The sequence below is a fragment of the Phaseolus vulgaris genome, chromosome 3, assembly GCF_000499845.2.
Source record: "Phaseolus vulgaris cultivar G19833 chromosome 3, P. vulgaris v2.0, whole genome shotgun sequence".
In the NCBI taxonomy this organism is placed as follows: Eukaryota; Viridiplantae; Streptophyta; class Magnoliopsida; order Fabales; family Fabaceae; genus Phaseolus; species Phaseolus vulgaris.
The window spans coordinates 37,386,490-37,405,779 of NC_023757.2; the positions used below are offsets into that span (position 1 = coordinate 37,386,490).

At 32.7% G+C, this 19,290-nt stretch overlaps 3 protein-coding genes across 6 annotated transcripts; 2 read left to right on the forward strand and 1 right to left on the reverse strand.

Moving 5' to 3' along the window:
- Nucleotides 1–1,798: 1,798 nt before the first annotated feature.
- LOC137807457 (FIP1[V]-like protein) lies at nucleotides 1,799–11,960 on the forward strand. Of its 4 annotated transcripts, none has more exons than XR_011080525.1 (11): nucleotides 1,799–2,553; nucleotides 5,578–5,834; nucleotides 6,312–6,438; nucleotides 6,512–6,579; nucleotides 6,679–6,829; nucleotides 7,009–7,110; nucleotides 7,213–7,487; nucleotides 8,512–10,129; nucleotides 10,575–10,713; nucleotides 10,793–10,873; nucleotides 11,048–11,960. XR_011080525.1 is itself a non-coding variant. In XM_068608117.1 (9 exons), exons 1-9 carry the CDS (start codon nucleotides 1,981–1,983, stop codon nucleotides 11,618–11,620), a joined length of 3,732 nt encoding a protein of 1,243 aa, XP_068464218.1. In that variant the 5' UTR covers nucleotides 1,799–1,980; the 3' UTR covers nucleotides 11,621–11,960. The 4 variants fall into 4 exon arrangements, 2 of the variants coding, with proteins under 2 accessions (XP_068464218.1, XP_068464217.1); XR_011080526.1 differs by having other exon boundaries at nucleotides 10,796–10,873; XM_068608117.1 differs by lacking the exons at nucleotides 10,575–10,713; nucleotides 10,793–10,873 and having other exon boundaries at nucleotides 6,512–6,580; nucleotides 6,692–6,829.
- A 4,068-nt stretch (nucleotides 11,961–16,028) lies between these two features.
- On the forward strand, nucleotides 16,029–16,714 carry LOC137807459 (uncharacterized). The gene is made up of 2 exons (XM_068608119.1): nucleotides 16,029–16,342; nucleotides 16,419–16,714. The coding sequence occupies exons 1-2, from the start codon at nucleotides 16,156–16,158 to the stop codon at nucleotides 16,538–16,540; spliced, it is 309 nt and encodes a 102-aa protein (XP_068464220.1). The 5' UTR covers nucleotides 16,029–16,155; the 3' UTR covers nucleotides 16,541–16,714.
- A 218-nt stretch (nucleotides 16,715–16,932) lies between these two features.
- LOC137807458 (ABC transporter I family member 1) lies at nucleotides 16,933–18,655 on the reverse strand. The gene is made up of 2 exons (XM_068608118.1): nucleotides 18,515–18,655; nucleotides 16,933–18,023 (listed from the first exon to the last, which is right to left on the reverse strand). The coding sequence occupies exon 2, from the start codon at nucleotides 17,884–17,886 to the stop codon at nucleotides 17,200–17,202; it is 687 nt and encodes a 228-aa protein (XP_068464219.1). The 5' UTR covers nucleotides 17,887–18,023; nucleotides 18,515–18,655; the 3' UTR covers nucleotides 16,933–17,199.
- Between the last annotated feature and the right edge of the window lie 635 nt (nucleotides 18,656–19,290).

A 19,290-nucleotide genomic window follows, 5' to 3' on the forward strand; every position in this document is an offset into this window, starting at 1 on the left:
CATATAATTTTATAAAATAGTATTAAAAAATTATATAACCGTTATTTAAAAAAACTATTTATTTATTTTGAAATAAAAGTAAGTTATTTAATTGTTTATTTTAAAATAAATAAAATTATATTTTATTTATTTATTAAAGGTACAACTATCCAATTAAAAGATTACAACAAAAATTACAAAATAGTATATCCTCCCTTTACCATATGTGTGCCTTTTTTTTTCATTGCATTTCAATAAAACAAAAAACAAAAACCTCAACTTAACATAACTTTTAGCATTTCAAAGTAGAAATGAGAACTACAGAGATAATGCATGTTTAATTATATTTATTTTTGTTTATAAAATATTAATTTATATTTGTCATAAATTTGTGTTTTTTCTAGGTATTCTCGAATTTGTATCTATACCAGCTTATATATTGTTTTAAATATTTTATTTTTATTAACAATCACAATAAAAGAAACATTAAGATTCAAGGTTAAAGAGATAAACATAATTTATTGTAATATAAAATTTCAATAAAGAAATTACACATATCTTAAAATAAAATATCAAATAATAATTCAATAAATAGTTAAAAAGAGTAAACAATTAAATGTAATTAAGATTTCATGACAATTCAACATCAATTACTTTTGTAAAGGTTGAGAGAAGTGAAAAAAAAAACAAATAAAGATATTAAAGAAAACATAAATAATCAAATGTTTATCTGTACATTATTTCAAAATTGAGGTTTACATATTTTCTAAAATACAATACATTACTTAAAACCATACAAAGAAAAAAGAAATGGAAATTTGAGATTTTGATGAAAGGAAAAATTCATTGAAAATTTAATTAAACTTAATAATTGAAAGATAATTAAAATTTGTATAATGAAAGAATGATTATTTAGATGAATCAAAACAAAATATTAAATAGAATAGTCAAAAAATATATTTTAGAAAACCTAATAAACTAAATAATATTTTAATAATTTAAAATATAAACAGATATGAGGATCAACATGAGACAAACACCTGCATAGTTTTGTCTCTCAATCTAATTTAAAAAAATTAAATATTACATCTATTCATATCCATATCCAATAAATATAATTTTTTATTAATATAGAGACAAATTCATGTATTTTTCATATATTTGGATTAATTTGTCATCATCCTATTTTTCTATTTGATAGTAAATAATAAAATAACTTCTGAGAGGTCTTTCTCTTTCATTAAAATTAGAAAATGTATGTTACTTTTTCTTTTTCACCACATACCCGAAAAATGGAAGATAAATTATTCATAAAAACATAAATATATACTCTCTATAGCCTCTAATTCTCTATTTGGTTAACAAAATAGAAAATATAGAGAATTTTTTTATCAAAACAAATATTTGGTAAATAAAAAATATTTCAATTTTGCTGAGTTTCGCATGAAAATAACTATCTTAAACACAAGCAATAATACTTCATAAAATTAATTGAATGAAAATCTTAGATTTTGGTTTTTGTTAAGTTTGAAGTGTTTATAAAATGGTCATATAGACTAAAATAAATTTATCATCATAAAATAAAATAAAAATATTTTAAGAAAATGCAATATCATTTTTTTTCATAGATAAAATTACTATTAAACATAAAAGGTACAAATATTTTAAAAAAAGAAATTCCTTTTGAAATTAAATTTAAAATTCTCACGTCTTTAAGAAAAATGTATTTCCCGTTATTCCAAAATGCACAAATAAAAAGTAGTATAAAATATAAAAGTAAAAGACATATAATTTTATAATTTGTATAAACTAAAAAAATGAGATGGAGTGATGGAGAGAAATTGTGTGTTGGCATTTTTTGATGAAAGTGCAACGATAAAAGGGCACGTTAAGAAGGTGATGAAGATTGGGCTTTGGCACTTTGCCATTTCCCAAACCTTGCAACTAAGCAAAACAAAACCCTTTTTCTAACCTCAATACTCTTTCTCCAACACCATCGCCATGGAAGACGATGATGACTTCGGTGGTTTATACACAGATCTTCCTCAGCCCTTCGCTCCTTCCTCTCCTTCTCCCTCCAAAGCTCAACCCATTCATCGCCAACAATTACCTCAACAACCACCCCGCCATGTGGAACCCGCAATCGCCAATTCCAACCCCGTCGAGGAACCTTCCGTTGATTTGATCGACAAGGACGTCAAATTCGACATCGAGGATGAGGAAATCGACGAAGAGCCGCTCATTCCGGGGCTAACAGGCGTCGCCGTGGAAGCTCCCAGGAAAATCGGCGAGGCTGATGATTGGGACGACAGCGATGACAGCGAGGATGACTTGCAGATTGTGTTGGACGACGGCGGCCGTCTGGATGCCGGCGACCGTCCGGATGCCGGCGACGACGGTGGCCTCAATGTTGCGGCGGCAGCCGGCGACGTGGAGGAGCGCGATTGGGGCGAGAATTCGACGCAACCGGTTGATGGCGAGAAGAAGGATGTGGGAGAGTCGGTTAAAGCAGTTGCGCCGAAAATTGGGTACAGCAATCAGGGTTATCATCATCCTTTTCATTCTCAGTTTAAGGTCAGTGGCGTTGTAATTGTATTGTACGTTTAAGAATATTAGTAAATAAAGTTTGATGATCGAATTAAGCTAGTGTTGTGTTTCTTTTGTGCTTCATTGTTGTGAATAGCTGAAAAAAAAGAAGGAAAAGCTTAAAAGGAAGTGAAAGAAAATAGAAAGAAGCCAATGCAAAAGATTTTGTAATATTTTTTTCTGTTATTATTAATGTTACTATGTACTGTGAGTTACACAGTTACACCAATGAAAAAATCTAGTTGAAGTTTTTGTTTTGTTATCCTTTCCTCTTGGGTACATTAGCTGAGCCTTGGATTCAAGGACCAAATGATCATGGATGTTAGTTGACACATGCAGATTACAGGATATATATCGAGCATGACATATGTTATCTGAATGACTTGGTAACTTGGCAGCCTTGCTTCTTGTGAATTGTGAATGAAAAGAGAAAATAATTGTGGTATTGATTTATAGGAAAAAATAAAATAAGAAAGAAGTCTGTAATAAGTCTCTCTTATCTTGAAAATGAAATACAATGATGGTGTTTTCAGGATTTTTGTAATCCCGTTCATTTGCTTTTGGTGAATCTTGAAGTATAACTGTTAATTTCCTTCTCGCTTGTTATCAAGCTTTCTATTCAAGGAAGATGGATGGATTGCTCTAAATATTAATCAATGTTGACATTAATTATTTTTACGGTTTCCATACTTAACTTTAATCAACTTATCAAATAAATGCTCCTTCATAAGGTGGTGCAGACTACAAAACAGTTTCACTGAATTATTCCTTTGGAGGATGTTTATTTGATTTTCTGGGGAATAGAGATTGTTTGATCTTTGTATCTTTGTTGCTTGACTTGAGACGAATACACCACCACCAAAAGTATTACCCCATTAAGTTCAATTGGAAACCCAATTCTGAGATGTTATTTACCATAAAATTCCTTTTCATGACTTCTTTCAATGTCTTGCTCGATCTCTTTCTATATTTCTTCACAAAACTAAAAATCATGCAATCTACTCTTACCAATGGTTATAGTTGCCTTTTTTGTACATGTCCAAACCACGTTGACTCGTTTTGTTTAATGAATTCAGAAAGATATGGAAATTGAGCACCTGGATTCCAGACACTGCACGGCTGTGAATCATGAACTAAAACGGGAAGCCATACTGCAATGATTCTTCTGAGTCTGAGATCTAACTAATAACTCACCCATACTGCAATGATTCTTCTGAGTCTGAGATCTAACTAATAACTCACTCATAAATATAAAATTCATTCACAAGCCTTCACCTAGTATATTAAGTTTCTCGGATGTTAGACATTGGCTTTGTTTGGATTTTTTTTATATAAACACTTCTAAAAGAAGAAAATGAGAAGGAAAAATGTATTAAGTTTCTTTTAAAATTCAAGTAAACTTCTGTGCTTTTAAATAGACACTGTCTTGTCTAACTTCTCTAACAACTGAAATGCATAAGTTGATTTTAGATTATAGAAAAGAAATAACTAAATTCATTTTACCTTTTCATTTTCTTTTCTATAAGATTTTGTAGAGAAATTTATTTAAATAGGACCACAGTGTTATAGTTTTTATGAGCAAATTAAGTTTGACCTTTGCTGGCCCCATCCTTCTAAATAATTTCAGCACAAGGAAGGTTTTACTAGGATAGTTTCAGGCATAAAGCCCGAATGACTCTTGTGTGAAGGGACACGGGGATATAAAAACCATATGTGAGCCTTCACCTAACAATTTAATATTTTTGGGACAATGAGGAGTCACCGATAACCACAAACATAGCGTAAAAGGATAAGTAAAAGAACATGGAAAATTTACCTTCAATTATGTGGGATGTTGATGCTGCTCAGCCTGCGTCACCTTTTAAAAATTGTGTATTATAAGGAATTATGAGGTAATTTTTGCTGCAGAAATTGGTTATAATTTGCTGTTGCCTTTAAGAATCATTCATGACATGTATATTAAATCCAGTTTGAGATGCTGCAGACACAGGTTATTAACTGGATTCTGTTTGAGAATTCCAGAATCATATTCTTTGACACACTCTTATGCCCACATTTACTATTGCTGGACGAATTTTATGTGGATCTCACTCCAATTAGTCTACATATATTTTGGAACCCCCTTATTTAGTGACCCATATAAAAATTCACCTAACGATAGACAGTATGTTGAAAAAGTGTGTTGCTGGCATTCCTCATCTGTTGTTAGCACAACTGATCAAGTGGCTATGCAGTAGACAACGGATTAAATCAATGGACATACTTGATGTTTCATTTTGGTTTCTTGACGTCTTCTTCTGTGATGAGCTACACATGTATTGGGATTTTTATTCGTGATCATGAAATTACTTTACCTGATCCATGGGTTTGTTTCTTCCTAGAAACCTTTAAATACATTAGAACCAAAAAAATTCACTGAAAGGTTTATGCGCTCAAACTATATTGGTTATTAATTATATTTGGGTGAGCATTTACCAACGTGTTTTAGATGAACTTGATTTTGGTTATATGAGTGTGTTCATGTGTTGTAATTTTTATCCGAAAAGTAAGCTTGTGAGAGAATTTAGTATAAAGTTCATATCCCAGTGCAGAAGTTAAAAATTTTCATTGTGGGTTGGAAGCAAAATTGCATTATGAAACTTCAAATGTGAGTTGGGGGCCCTCCTATCACATTCTACTGCCTTGTGAACAATTGTTTGTTTCTATGCATCTTGAACCGAAAGTACTTGGGCCTCCATAGATTCTGTCAGTAATTATGTTTTCTAAATTTGGCTAGGTGTTGTACTTCCTCTCTGCTGGTTCATTGATTATTTTTTATCTTAAAACCAATCTTTTATGGAAGAGATGAGTCTATCTTTTATACCATTCATCAGAGAGTTAAATATTTCATTTACTCTAGACCCGTAAAGTTGTTTCCTTGGTTTAAGTATAAAGATGTGAACTATGGATTATGAAATGGAAAATAATTAAGTATCTAATGGTTTGCATTTTTCACTTTTAATTGTAATGTAGTATGTCAGGACTGGTGCAGTATCCATACCTGCAGCAACTAGTTCTACTCCAGGAGGTCCTCTTAGTCAGATTCGTCCACTAGCTAACATGAATCCTGTGGCTGGTCATGGCAGAGGGGATTGGAGACCAGCTGGAATAAAAGGTGCTGCTGCCATGCAGAAAGGTTTTCAAGCAGGTTCTGGAGTACCTATGCGGGGACACGGTGCAGCAGGACGGGGTTTTGGTGGTGGATTGGAATTCGTGCTTCCTTCTCAAAAGTAAAATTTAATTGACAATTTTATTTGTCTCTCTAGCTGTGTTAAAGACACCAAATGAAGAGATTGATGTCAATTGCTAACTAGAAATCCTTTTTGTTAAGCATCTGAGTTGCATTGCATTTAGGAGAGAACTCTTTGGAAACCAAAACATGTGGTTTCTGAGTGGAAGGAGGCTAATAATTTTTTGTTTTCCTTTTGATCTCTATGAACATTTATAGTTTTTTTGTAATTTTAATTTGAAGTATAAAGTGTAGACATGGTTAGTAAACGAGCTTTATATTTCATGTTGTTAGATCAATATGTTAACCAAGGTCATCATTATTCACTTTTATTAGAATGACATATTTGTGGGGCAAATCTTGTTAATCGTTTACACCTCCTTTGATCCCCCCCCCCCCCCCCCCTGCGTCCTCCATTTTATTACTATTCTGATTTATCTCCCAGTGATTGCTTATTTAATCTGCCACTCATTATCAGGACAATATTTGATGTTCAAATTGATAGTTTTGAGGAGAAACCATGGAAATACCCTGGTGTTGATGTATCAGATTTTTTTAACTTCGGTTTGAATGACGATACCTGGAAAGATTATTGCAAACAACTGGTAATTTTTTTGCTTATATTCTTTTCCAGTAGAAATTTAGTGTTAGACTGAGAAAATAATTGTGACTTTCTAGGAACAACTACGCCTGGAGTCTACGATGCAAAGCAAGATCCATGTTTATGAGAGGGGTCGAACAGAGCAGGTAATGATGTTAGTGTTAGCTAGAAACAGTTCCTTATCACATTTGTCGGGAGTTGTTTAGATCCAGTGCTTATTTAAAATAAATTAAATCATCTACTTGATTTCATTCCAGGACTATGATCCAGATTTGCCCCCTGAATTAGCTGCTGCTTCTGGTAGACATGTTCCTGTTAATAATGCTAACTATGTAAAGTCAGATGTTGGACAAAATGATATCATAAAAGGTTCTGGACCTATGCGACCACCAATTGTATGTATTTCTACCATTAATTGAAATCCTCTATTATATTTTGGCCAGATACTCTTTTTTCTTTTTTTTTGGGCGTATTGGCCTGCTTGTATCTGGTCATTACAGTATAAAATATTTGTAGGATTTTCTGCTTTTCTTATTTTCTTGCTAGGAGTTCTTGATATTATTCATTTTATCAGCCAACTGGAAGAGCAATACAGGTGGAAAGTGGTTCCGGTGATCGTCTTCCTTCCATTGACACCCGACCTCCTCGAATCCGTGATTCAGATGCTATCATTGAGGTTTGAGATTGTCATTAACAATTTGTTGGAATTAGATTTGTCTTTTATTGTTGCATCCTACATCTGCAGTGTACTTGTTACTCACCATATTTTTATGAACAGATTGTTTTACAGGATCCGGCAGACGATGATTCCAATGCAAAAGTTGATGTTCAAGATCAACAAGAGGGTGGTGAGCCCCAGAGAAAGGATTTTAGTGACGACCATCTATCTGGATATGAAATTCCAAGGTTAGAGTCCAAGTATTTTAATGGTCAAAAGAGAGAGCTGATTGGAAGAAGAATGCCCAATATGAAAGCCAGTCCTACTAGCATACCCGTAGAAGATGAAAATTTGCCCTTCCCCCAGGGAAAGACAATGGACTACTCTGACTCTAGGTACCGAACTCCTGGGTCCTATTATGTTCTTTACATTGTATAGATATACATAATTCCGCTAATCCCAGTTAAATTTAAAACCGTTTTTAACTTCATTCCACTTTGATTCCTTTATGCGAGCTAAGTTTGTGTGTATATATGGGTGGCATGAGATATCACAATTAACTAGTTAATTCATGCAAGGTTTGGTGTAATTAACAAAAGTAATGTATACAACTGGGCATTTTCCTAAACAGTTAAATTTGAATTGTACTTTTTTTATTGGAGAAATCAACATATTTTGAAAATGTTAAAGTTGAATAAGCATGATAAATTATGTATTTGTTACTGAAATCTTAGGCCAGAATTATAGTACAAGACATAGACAACACGGTTCCACCCTAACAAGGCTCTGCCATTCAGCAATTAGTAAAACTACTCAATGAAACCACCTACAAAGCTCATACACAAATTATCACACATTAACTGTCACAATATTTTATAACTGCCTAAATAAATGCATAACGAGAGAAATAGGATCAAAAAATGATAATTCGGATCCATAAAGAATTGCCTAAAGACACAATTACTTCACAAACACTATTAGTTCAGGCCAAATTGGTCCATGTCGGCTTCTTATCCTTCTTACATAAACATTCCATATCCTATCAAAATATTGAATGCAGACATAATGAAATATATCCAACTCCTCTTAGAGAAAAAGAAGGTTGAATCTAAGATCAATCTTATGCAACCGCTCAATGTAGAACATAATTTGGTAAAAAAATATATTTGTCAAATTTTTATATAAATGAAAAGGAAAAAAACTGTCCAACATCTTAGAGGCTTAGAAACCTTACATGAAGGGATGGTTTTTCAAGTGTAGAGGTGTGTTGGCGTGTTAGTTAAATTTTTCATTTTTAAGGACAACAACTTATTTTGTTATTCTTTGCATGTCCTGATGGTTTTTGATGAGTATGCAACTAATGGGCTCAGTTATTCTATTATGCAATTCATTAACACCATCTCTGTTTTCTATTTGCAGGAAAATGCAAGGAAGTGCATGTGATCAGTCTCCTCGTTTTACTGGTAGTCAAGAAGTGACAATTGTTGACAACAAAAAAGAAGAGTCAGTTGAAAGCATGGAAGGTAGACATAGTGCACACTTGTCATTTCCTGCCGTTGTGGATGTGAAGGAATCTAGCATTCAGAACAATCAGCTTGAGGAAACTGGGACAGCGGATGGAACTTCCAGGTTGGAAAAGGGAGATATTGATTTAAATGCAGTGGACGACAGAGATACCATTAAGGATGGGGTAGCAGAGAGAGAGAAAATAACATCTCAAGTTGAGCAACCTTTGCTTGGGGATGGAAGTGATTGGGAGGACTCAAAATCTGTAAGAAGTAGCGATAACAGCAAAGCAAAATCAGAAAGCAGCAGAGATTATCATAAGCAATGGGATGGTTTTGAAGTAGTTCAGGATCCACAGTCTGTTCATCTGGGTAGCATTAAAATGCAATCTGACGATAATGAGCTGGTATTCCATAGAAGAGAGCATGATGGGGGTAAAAAAACAGAGACAAATGGTACAGTGATTAAAAGTAGAGAGAATTCATACCCTCACAAGGAAAGACTCCCTAGTTCGTCACATCCATCACACCTAAGGATTGATGGATTTGATAGTCAAAGAGATAGGGTTAGCTCTGACATGGATTGGGAACGCAGAAATGACGATCTCTATGGAAAAAGGATTAAACATGATGAGCCAAGAAAGAGGGACAGGGGTAGGGTTCGTGAAAATGAGAGAAGCGACAATGATGATACCTTTCGTTCTAGAAAACAGTTGGATAATGGTAGCTACAGGGTTCCATATGACAAGGATATCAGGTCAAGAGTCTCAAGACACAAAGAAAGAGATGACAGTTTGAAAGATAAGCATGAAGCTTTGGAGGATTTCCGTAACAAGAGGAGGAAGAATGAGGAATATCTTAGGAGGGAGCATGTAGCCAAAGAAGTTGCACGTGGGTATAGAGAAAATGTCAGTCGGCACAAGCCAGAAAAGGATTCAGTATTGGATCCACGGAAGAGAGATGATCATCAAAGAAATAGAGACGACCTAGATGTTCAATATGCTGCCAGACAAAAAAATGAGGCCTGGCTACTGAGGGAGAGGGGTAATAGGAAGAGAGATAGAGAGGAGTGGCATCAGGTTAAACAGTCTCGCGAGGAACATCCACTCAAGCGTGAAAGAGGAGGACGGGATTCTGTAAGAAGTGGACGAGGAGCTGAAGATAAGATATCGACTGGCCTTGTTAGGGTTAAGGATGAACATAAAGTTTCGGAGAAAGAATACCAACATAGAGAAGCAATGCGACACAGTGACCAATTGAAAACAGCGGATCAAATTAAGGGTGAAAGCCCACATCGTAAGGGGCATGATGATGCTTATTTCCGTGGAAATCAATACAACAGTGAGGAAAGGCGATCCAAGGAGGAAAAATCAAGTAGTCGAGGTTATTGTGCCACTAATTCTTTAGAGACCCAAAGAGTTCACGAGAGAAAGCGGGATGAGGGCTCTAGGAAAAGCAAAGAACCCATTGCTGGTAGTTTAGGCACGTCCAACAAAAGTCCAGAAGCTCAAAGTGGCCAGAACAATTTCAAGGTATACTTGACGCTTATATATTTAAAATGTGAGATTTATCTGAAATTTATCCGAAATTTATCCATCTCTATGTGCGACTCGTAGGAGTATGGTTCTATAATAATGGTAAATATAATGGGTAAATTAGTGCCTAACCATAGAAAACAGGCTTGGCATCGGGTATCTAATTTCATTCACACGGTTCCTGTTTCCCCAACTTAATGCCTAGGGAGAAAGGGATAAAGCAGAAGATAAGATCTTTTATAGCAAAATTTTGTCCTTTTCCAGTTAGGCTTTATGATTTAGTGCATAATAGGAGTCATGCTTAAGTATCTAGACAGTTAAGAACCAATCTATTATTTTAAGTAACAAGTTTCTTTTTCTTTACTGGTTGTAGTTAGTCCTTAATGTTTTTGTACAAGAGATTGCTATTGTTTCTTTGACTGATATTATCTGTCACTGTCAGTATTAAGCTTGATCCCTGTGGAAATGGCACTCACGTGGTTAATGATTGGAAGAAATCTTTCTATTACTCTAGCGTCTCCGCATAATCTGATTAGACCTGAAAAGCTCATCATCTCACTTTTTTCTCTTTTTCCGCCATGGTCAGCACTTGAACCTTAGCCAGGTTTTCGAATTCCCTTGCCATGTCATTGTATTTGACAGATAGGTTAATTTGTTCAGCAGGATTCGGGCTGAGAAATATCACTCTTGGAAAAGTGAAATTTGGATGCTTATTTCACAAGTGTGGTTTAATATTTCTTAGTAAGCTTTGGACATCGATTTTAAATGCATTTTTCCTTGCTCTTTCTGTCTCTTCCGAACCAAAAAGTGATTGTGGAATAATTTTTTAATCGCTCTTCTGATATTGAGCTCAAGCGCATGTAAACAATTACTGGGTACTAACTTATATATTGTCTTCTGTTTCTATTTATGAAGGGCATGAAAGGCTCTGGCGATGAAGAACATGCTGAGGATGAAATTCCAGGACATCGGTTGTCCAGAAAAAAGAATGGGGAAGCCAACTCAGATGATGAACAGCAAGATTCTCAAAGAGGACGGGGACGAGGACGTTCTAAATATGAACGCTGGACAAGCCAAAAGGAAAGAGATTTCAGTATCAGCAGCAAGTCATCATCTTCCTTAAAGTTCAAGGACCTTGATAAGGATAATAATGATAGGTCTTCTGAATCTGGGAAACATGTTGACGAATCTACTAAGTTAATTTATACCAATCACCAACCACAATTATCAGTTGAGGGGAAGGATTTTGTAGATGTGGAGATTAAGGATGCTAAAGCCAAAGAATTAGAGGATCAGAACCCTGATACTGTTGACAAGTTGAAGAAGCGTAGTGAGCGGTTCAGGGTTCCAATGGCAAGTGAGAAAGAGGTCGTAGTTGTCAAAAAGTTAGAGGATGAACCTCAGCCTTCTGCCGAATATGAAAATCCAGTGGATTCAGAGGTCAAACAAGAGCGACCACCCCGGAAAAGGAGGTGGATAGGTAACTAGATGAGAAATCTGGAAGCTTATTATTTTACTACAATTCTCGTTTAGTTTGTCCCCGCCAAATTTTCTGCCTGGCATGATTTTGTAAATTCTTGAAATCTCCCCTTCCTCCATGAAGACATTCAAAACTCCTTTACCATAATTCTTAACGGATTACCCAATTTAGGTTTAGTAGTACTTTGTGATTTTGAATTTGTGTTGAATGTAACATTTTTAGTGTTTGAGATTATATGTAGTTATACCATTTTTGTAGCCACGCACCAAATACATTATTATACACTGTATATACAGGTAAAATGTAGAACTTGAACTTTCACAATACAGGCACGTTTTTCTGTCTAAATGTGATCCATATCGGAATTTGATCTGGATTATTAACATGACCAAGTCTTGTTGCAATATGACACTCAGAAATTATTGGTATGGCTGGTGATGCACTCAGAGCCTTATGCTGGCACTGTTCCTCTTGTGACCGAAACCAAAGGCATCATGATGAAGACGCAACCTCTCTATGAGTGATTGATTGTAGTTGTTGTAGACTGTAAGTTAATATTAGTTATATGTTAATAAGATGTAGTTCATGAATTTCGATAGTAATAAAAGGAGGTATCAACGCAAATTATTCCAATTACAAATCTGTCAATATTTGTGTTTATTTTTTATGAAAAATGTTTTTTTAATAAAGTATCATTTATGTTTTATTAATTTACATGAAAAGCATCGGTACTCTTTACTTAGTTGTTCTTCAATGCTAAGTTTAGATCATTTGAGTGAATACTATTTATTCATTTAATACAAAAGTAAATACCCAACAGGTTTATTTTGATTCATGTACAAAATTTGAAAGTTCGGGAGAAAAATAAAACGACTAGAAGAAATTCATGTAATACATATTAAAATATCAAATTTTTTCTCAATTTTTCCTTTATATTCATATAAAATAATTAGTTATATTATAAAATAAAAATATTAAACATATTTATATTAAAAATAAAAGTATTATAGTTATCTACTCAATGTATTGGAAAAAAGTTTGTGACAATTTTTGAAGTAACTTGAGTTTGATTAATTGGAGATTTGCTATGTTAATTGTAATTCGAATTTTTGTGTTTTTGAGATAAATTAGTTATTGGGTTTAACATTTGATGAAACTTTAATTTCATGTGTTGTGGTTTCCTCATGTTTTTATTAAATAAGGTTGGATATGTGGTCTAGGTATATGTAAAGTAAAAATAGCTTTATTGTTCATGTTCTTTTCTTTTGTTCTTTAAAGAAAATAACTGCTATACAATGCTTAATTGAAGAAATTCACAACCGAAGGTCTTTTTTTTTTTTTGGTTTAAGATAACTTACATAAATTTGAAAAATAACGTGCCTCTTGAAAGCTAAACTGGGTAATTTAGGAGGTTTCTTTCTCCTTTTGTATTTGGGGTACCTTTCATAATAAGGTGGGGATAATACTCTTACATGTGTATATTTATTTAAACTATTAACATATAAAGTTATAATTTTATTTTAGTTGAATGGAATACATGACTAAATATTAATTACTATTCAGTAATGATCACTTGTAGGACATTTTACTTATGATAGGTGGGGGTATGTATATGTGGTCAAACTTGTCGAGGACCAAGAGTTCTGAACCAATGTTGACGGCGGACGAACTCATTATATGATTAGTAAAAGAATTGTTATGTGTTTTGGAAATTTTAAACTTTGGTATGATTTGATTGTTTAACGTTGGGTATTGTGAGATTCAAAATGTGAATTTTAATTAAGACATAGTATTTTTAAGAAAGAAAATATTGTGTTAAGATTGTTTAGGATGTGCATTGATTAATGATTCGTCTAGAAGGAGATATCTTGACTCTCCTGAGATAATGGAATCATATAGATGAAGTTATTTAGGTGGTGAGAGTCGAAGTAGGTTCATATGAATGGGTGAATTGTTTGAAAGATAACTAACTTGATCTGTTATACGAGTTAACCATGTCATATTATGAAAGATATGATATTGATATTATTTATGCACATAACTGTGTGGATCTCACAATGATATAGTATGACAGGTGCAGATCTCTGAGTCTAAGTCAACACACGAGTCTTCCAGAAATAGAGGAAATAGAGTAAGTGTCTATGTATTGTGAGTCAATACAAGTCTGACATATGAAAGTTGAATTATGAATTTTAACATACACTTGATGGTTTGAGAAATTGTATGAGACTTGATGAATTAGGTTTATTAATTCGAAATTGAAATTATGTAAAAAAATTATATAATTAGCTTATCCGGTTTTTTGTTTGTGTTTGTTTCTTTATATGTGATGATATTGTTTTACACTAGAGATTGCATATAATAGAGCTCCTCAGTAAACAACTCGAGGATGAGATAGATTTAATTTGAATGTTTTTGTTTTATTTTTAAAACTTTTGGTGTGTATATTAAAATTCCTATGAAAAGGGAATTTTTTTTTAATATATTCATATGTTAATTACATATTGCTTCTTTTACTTTTATTTCATTATATATGGTAAAAATTAGGATGTTACATATATAAATTCTATAACATTATAAATGTTATACATAATTAATATATATAAATTTTGCTTATAATTAATTATATATAAGATATAATCGATTAAGTTATAAATTTTATGATATAGATATATAATAATATTATACAATAATAAAATAAATAATACTAATATAAATATATTTATATAATAATAATAAAATATTCATACTAATAATCTAAATATTAAAATTATAAACTAAAAACAATATTCAAGTAAATTTATAAAAGTAATAAAAAAAAGTAATTTATATTTAATTTTTAATTGATTTTAATGACACAAAAATTTTAATCTACATTTTTATCTATTGAAATTTATTAAAAGTTATTATATTTCTAATTTTCTGCAAATATTTTTATAATTATGAATATTAAAATTTTATTTTTAATTGAAATAAAAAAAATTAATAATTTTTTTTATGTTTCGATAATTTTATATAATTCATATTTTTGCAAAATAAATTCTTACACATCATCCAAAACAATGTTTTGATTACAAACAATTAAAATATACTAATTAATTAATTAATTTTTTAAATTATTTTTAAATATAAGAATAAATTTGTAATTTGATTTTTTATCAGTTAAAAATAAAATAAAATTTCAGTCACATCCATCAAATTACTCACAATTTTTATTAATTTTTATTTTATTTATCTTAATACAAATAACCTTATTTTTTTCATATTTTTTTTCTCAAATTCATTCAATCAATTCCCTCAAATTCACCCGGTGAAAAAAATATATTTCAAATTACATAATTCGAAAGCTATTCTTGAATTCAGAAAAGATTTCCGGATTATGTAATATGGAACGTATATTTTTCAAAATTCAAAAAAAAATTTATGGATTAGGTAATTCATAATAATTTTTTAAAAAAATACTTCTGGATTCTAACGATCCAGAAAAGGTTCCTAATTATAAATTGGCTTCTTGATATTATGTAACCTATAATATATTTTTTTAAAAAAATACATTCCAAATACATAATCTAGAATATAATTTTGCATTAACAAATTGGTTAATTGGAAACATTTTACTAGATTGGGGAATTGTAAAATCTAGAGTGTAAGCGGATTACAATATCCAAAATATACAGAAACACCTTCATAACCAAACTTTCAAACATTTAACTTTTTAACAAAAATATATTTTTGAAATTATAAAACTTAAGGGGTGCTATATGGAGGTGCAGGAAGAAGCAGCACTTTTGGTGAAGAGTCGATTAGTTACCAACCTTGTGTTCATAAGCTAAGTTAACTTGTCCACAACAAACAAAGTATACTTTTTTGTCATGTCAAACACTTACACATCAATTGCTACATCATCAGTGATCATATTAAGCCATTAAAATATTGAAGTAAACCACCATTAACAATTGCATATTCTTCAATATAAAACAGAAAAAAATGTTTAATCTAAGAGATTAAAAAACAATTTTCAAATTAATAAAATTAATTAATTTATCAAATGAAGAAAAAAAAAAAGATTCATATAAAAAGTAAATCAAAAAAATATATAAATATTTATATAAACGTGATTGGGGCAATAATTTTATACGCATGTAGGTATTTAATTTAAATGGAATAGAGTGTGTGAATAAACTTTAACAAGAAAGAGTAGAAAAAAAATGGAAAGATAGCTAAATTAATTTATGAAAAAATAATTTCTTTCTGATAAGTGTTATTCAAACTCTAAATTATTTTTCAAAATCAGATTAAATAAAAAAATATTATATAAATTTCTTGATATTTTAGTTTATTTGATATTGGACATTGGAGGTTGGTTTTATAAGAAATATTACATCATATAAGATGATCATGCATGGATAATGAAGATGAAAGCAAAGTAGAATTCAACAAACACAGACATTTGTATCGTCAATCCTGGAAAAACCTTAGCCAAATCTGAATATCCAAGAACACAGAGACAGAGACAGAGAGAGAGAGAGAGAGGTGAAGAAAAATGTACGTGGATCACGCGTTCTCGATTTCCGATGAGGACATAATGATGGAGATGCCGTTCACGGAGAGCAACAAGCAACCGATAAAAGAGATCGCCCTTGCCATTTCTCTTATCGGCTTCGGAACCCTAGGCATCCTCATCGGCTCTCTCATGTCCTACTATCACATCGGCGGCGACACCGCTCACGGTAACATTCCTTTCTCAGAATGAACAACTCTTTCATTGCTTTTTTATTCAATTTTAATTCAATCGTTGATGCATAGGTATCTTCTTTGCGATACTCGGATCAATCTTGTTCATTCCGGGTTTCTACTATACGCGTATTGCGTATTACGCTTACGAGGGATACAAAGGCTTCTCTTTCTCTGACGTACCTCCCGTATAGTAGTTAGTAATAGATCTTCCCTCTTTGTACCCTTTTTTTCTTTTTTTTTTTCCTTTTCTCTGATAATTTACTACTATTTATACTCATACAGTTTGCGTTTCTAAACTAGTATATTTGTTACTGCTAAGCTTTTTTTTTACTGAATCAGTTGTTCTGCTCTGATTTTATTTTTCAGTTTTTTCCATTATAGGATTGTGAATAGTTGAATTTACCTTGTATGATGATTTCTCTTGTTGGTGTATCTGCAAGATTCTCAACGAGGACGTTCTTAATATGAACGCTGGAGAAGCCTTAAGGGAAGGGATTTCAGTATCAGTGGGAAGTCATCATCTTTAAAATTCAAGGACCTTGATAAGCAACGCAAAACATCCATGTATCAGACCATGTCAAGATAAAGAAAAAACCATGACCAATTTCATTCTCTAGTGCATCACACAAACCTAGAAACAGAGTTCATTTAATCAAAAGACCTAATGTGACCGAGATTCAGCTTCTTATTAAAACCAACAAATAAACTACAGAAGCCATACTATGAGCTTTGGACTTTTTTCAAAAGCTAAAAAAATATACATCCAAACCTCATTTTTAAACAATAGAGAGCTTATGTCAGTACAGAAGCCCCTAGAAGAAGAGCTTCTAAGAAGCATCCAAACAGCCCCTTAGCTGATATCCGCCCGATCAAGCATATCCACATGGGTCATCCTCCTTGGAAACCTTGGTGGAAGTTTCAAAACCATGGAATCTTCCATCTCAATGGGTAGATGAGTCGCCACAATCACAATTCCTCCGTGTTTCCTATGTTCTGCGATGATATACTCAAGTAACTTTACACCCTCTTCGTCTAATGCAACTGAAGGTTCGTCTAGCAACCATATGGGGCGATCAATTGCCAGCAACCTGGCAATTTGTAGTCTTTTGCGCTGGCCCATAGAAAGCATCCTTGGTTTTTCTTTCGCTAATCTTCCTAGTCCCATCAACTCCACAGCAGCCATAGCCTTCCCTTCCTTGTTCTCAAGAAGTTCAAACCATTGTACATTGTTGAGAACTGTGAACTTATCATTAATGGCGTCCTTGAGAGAGAGCCAGTTAAGCTGAAGCTTATATTGGTGGAATATTGCGGATTGTTGAATGTCATGCCCATTCCAAAGGATTTGACCAGCAGAAGGACGTGAAAACCCAGCTAACATACGCAGGAAAGTTGTCTTCCCCGATCCATTTGCGCCTGTTAGCACAAGCGCCCCTCCATCATGAAGAGAGACATTCACATGACGCAGAACTTGCTGTGCATTTCTCATACAAGAGACATTATTAAGGAGGAGACGAGGGAGTGGGGGTCTTCTGCTCATGGCGTTTAACAATTGAAAAATAAATAAAATAAAACTGCCAAATGTGTTCAAACAGCAATTCCGAAATAATGTTTTATGATCCTTTGAATTATATTGATGATACAGTTAGCACAAGTCACAGCGTTTCCTGCACAAGCCTGCCACGAAATAGAAGAGAAAAAGGACAATTTCTCTGCTGAAGAGTAACTCAATCTTAACTACACATGATGCAGAAACACCTATTAAAAATATTATAAGAATTACTTCTGATGTTTAAGCATTTTCTTCACTTTCAAATATCGATGAACCTTGAGGGTTGGACAAACATGAAATTGGATTATGATATAAGCACTATAATCCACAGCAAATCATACAAGCAGCAAGTTGCAATGCAAATAACAGTACGAGTCTATAACAATATGCAATAGTCTACGATCAAAGCTGACATAGATTGGTCACCAAACAAAATCAGAATGAAATCAAAATTTCAACACCAACCTATTGCAAAAAATCAGTAATAAATAATACCGAAACAGAGTCAGATTAAATTTAAGGATCAGATTCGGAGTGCCAAACAATAAAGATCAACCCCAAAAAAACAAAATATAAGTCAATGATTTGATGTGAGAAGAGAAAACGGAGGACCAACCTGGGCGGCGACCACTGGTTTCACGGCATTGGCAGCTTCCCAGTGGTGGCGGCGTCGTTGGAGGCTGCGACTGCTGCTGCACCGCGGCGGCGACTGCTGGCCTGGCGTGAGAGGAACCAGGCGCCGCAGAGAGATAGAAGGTGAACGGAGAAGAAACAAAGCCTTTTTTCTCTTGTTTGAAAAGCCTGGTTACACTGTAGTCATGTTAAAAGAAACTAAGTTAAAAAAAACCTAAATATAAATCCCTCTTCTATTTTTTTAATAATTTTAATTAGTTTTAAATATGTATCCGAAAGATATCACTGCTAAAAATATTAAATAATACCAATAAAAATTAAAATGTTTCACAACTATAATTTTGATAGACTAGTTAACAACTCTCTTACAAAACTAATTTAGATCTAATAATTTTATGGAATTGAATTAAGTATCTATTATATTTGTTCTTCAATTTAAAAAAGCAAAGTTACATAAATTTGAAAGGGGTTCCTTCTCTTCTTTTTTTTCTGTAATTTCTTCAATTAATGGGTGATAATAAGACATTCTTTCTAATTCTTTTAATTATCACTTTGCAACTGCGTAATTAATTAAACAAAAGATGGGAGAAATAGGAAAATATGTATTTATTTTTGCAAACTAAATTCTTGTAATTTTATTAGGTTGTTTTACTTTAACTAATTTCTCCCTGGACTCCATCAAATTTGAGAAAAACTGTTTTATTATTTGATAAAAATGTTTTTCATATTGTTTCTTTTTGGAAATGTTTCTCGAACCTA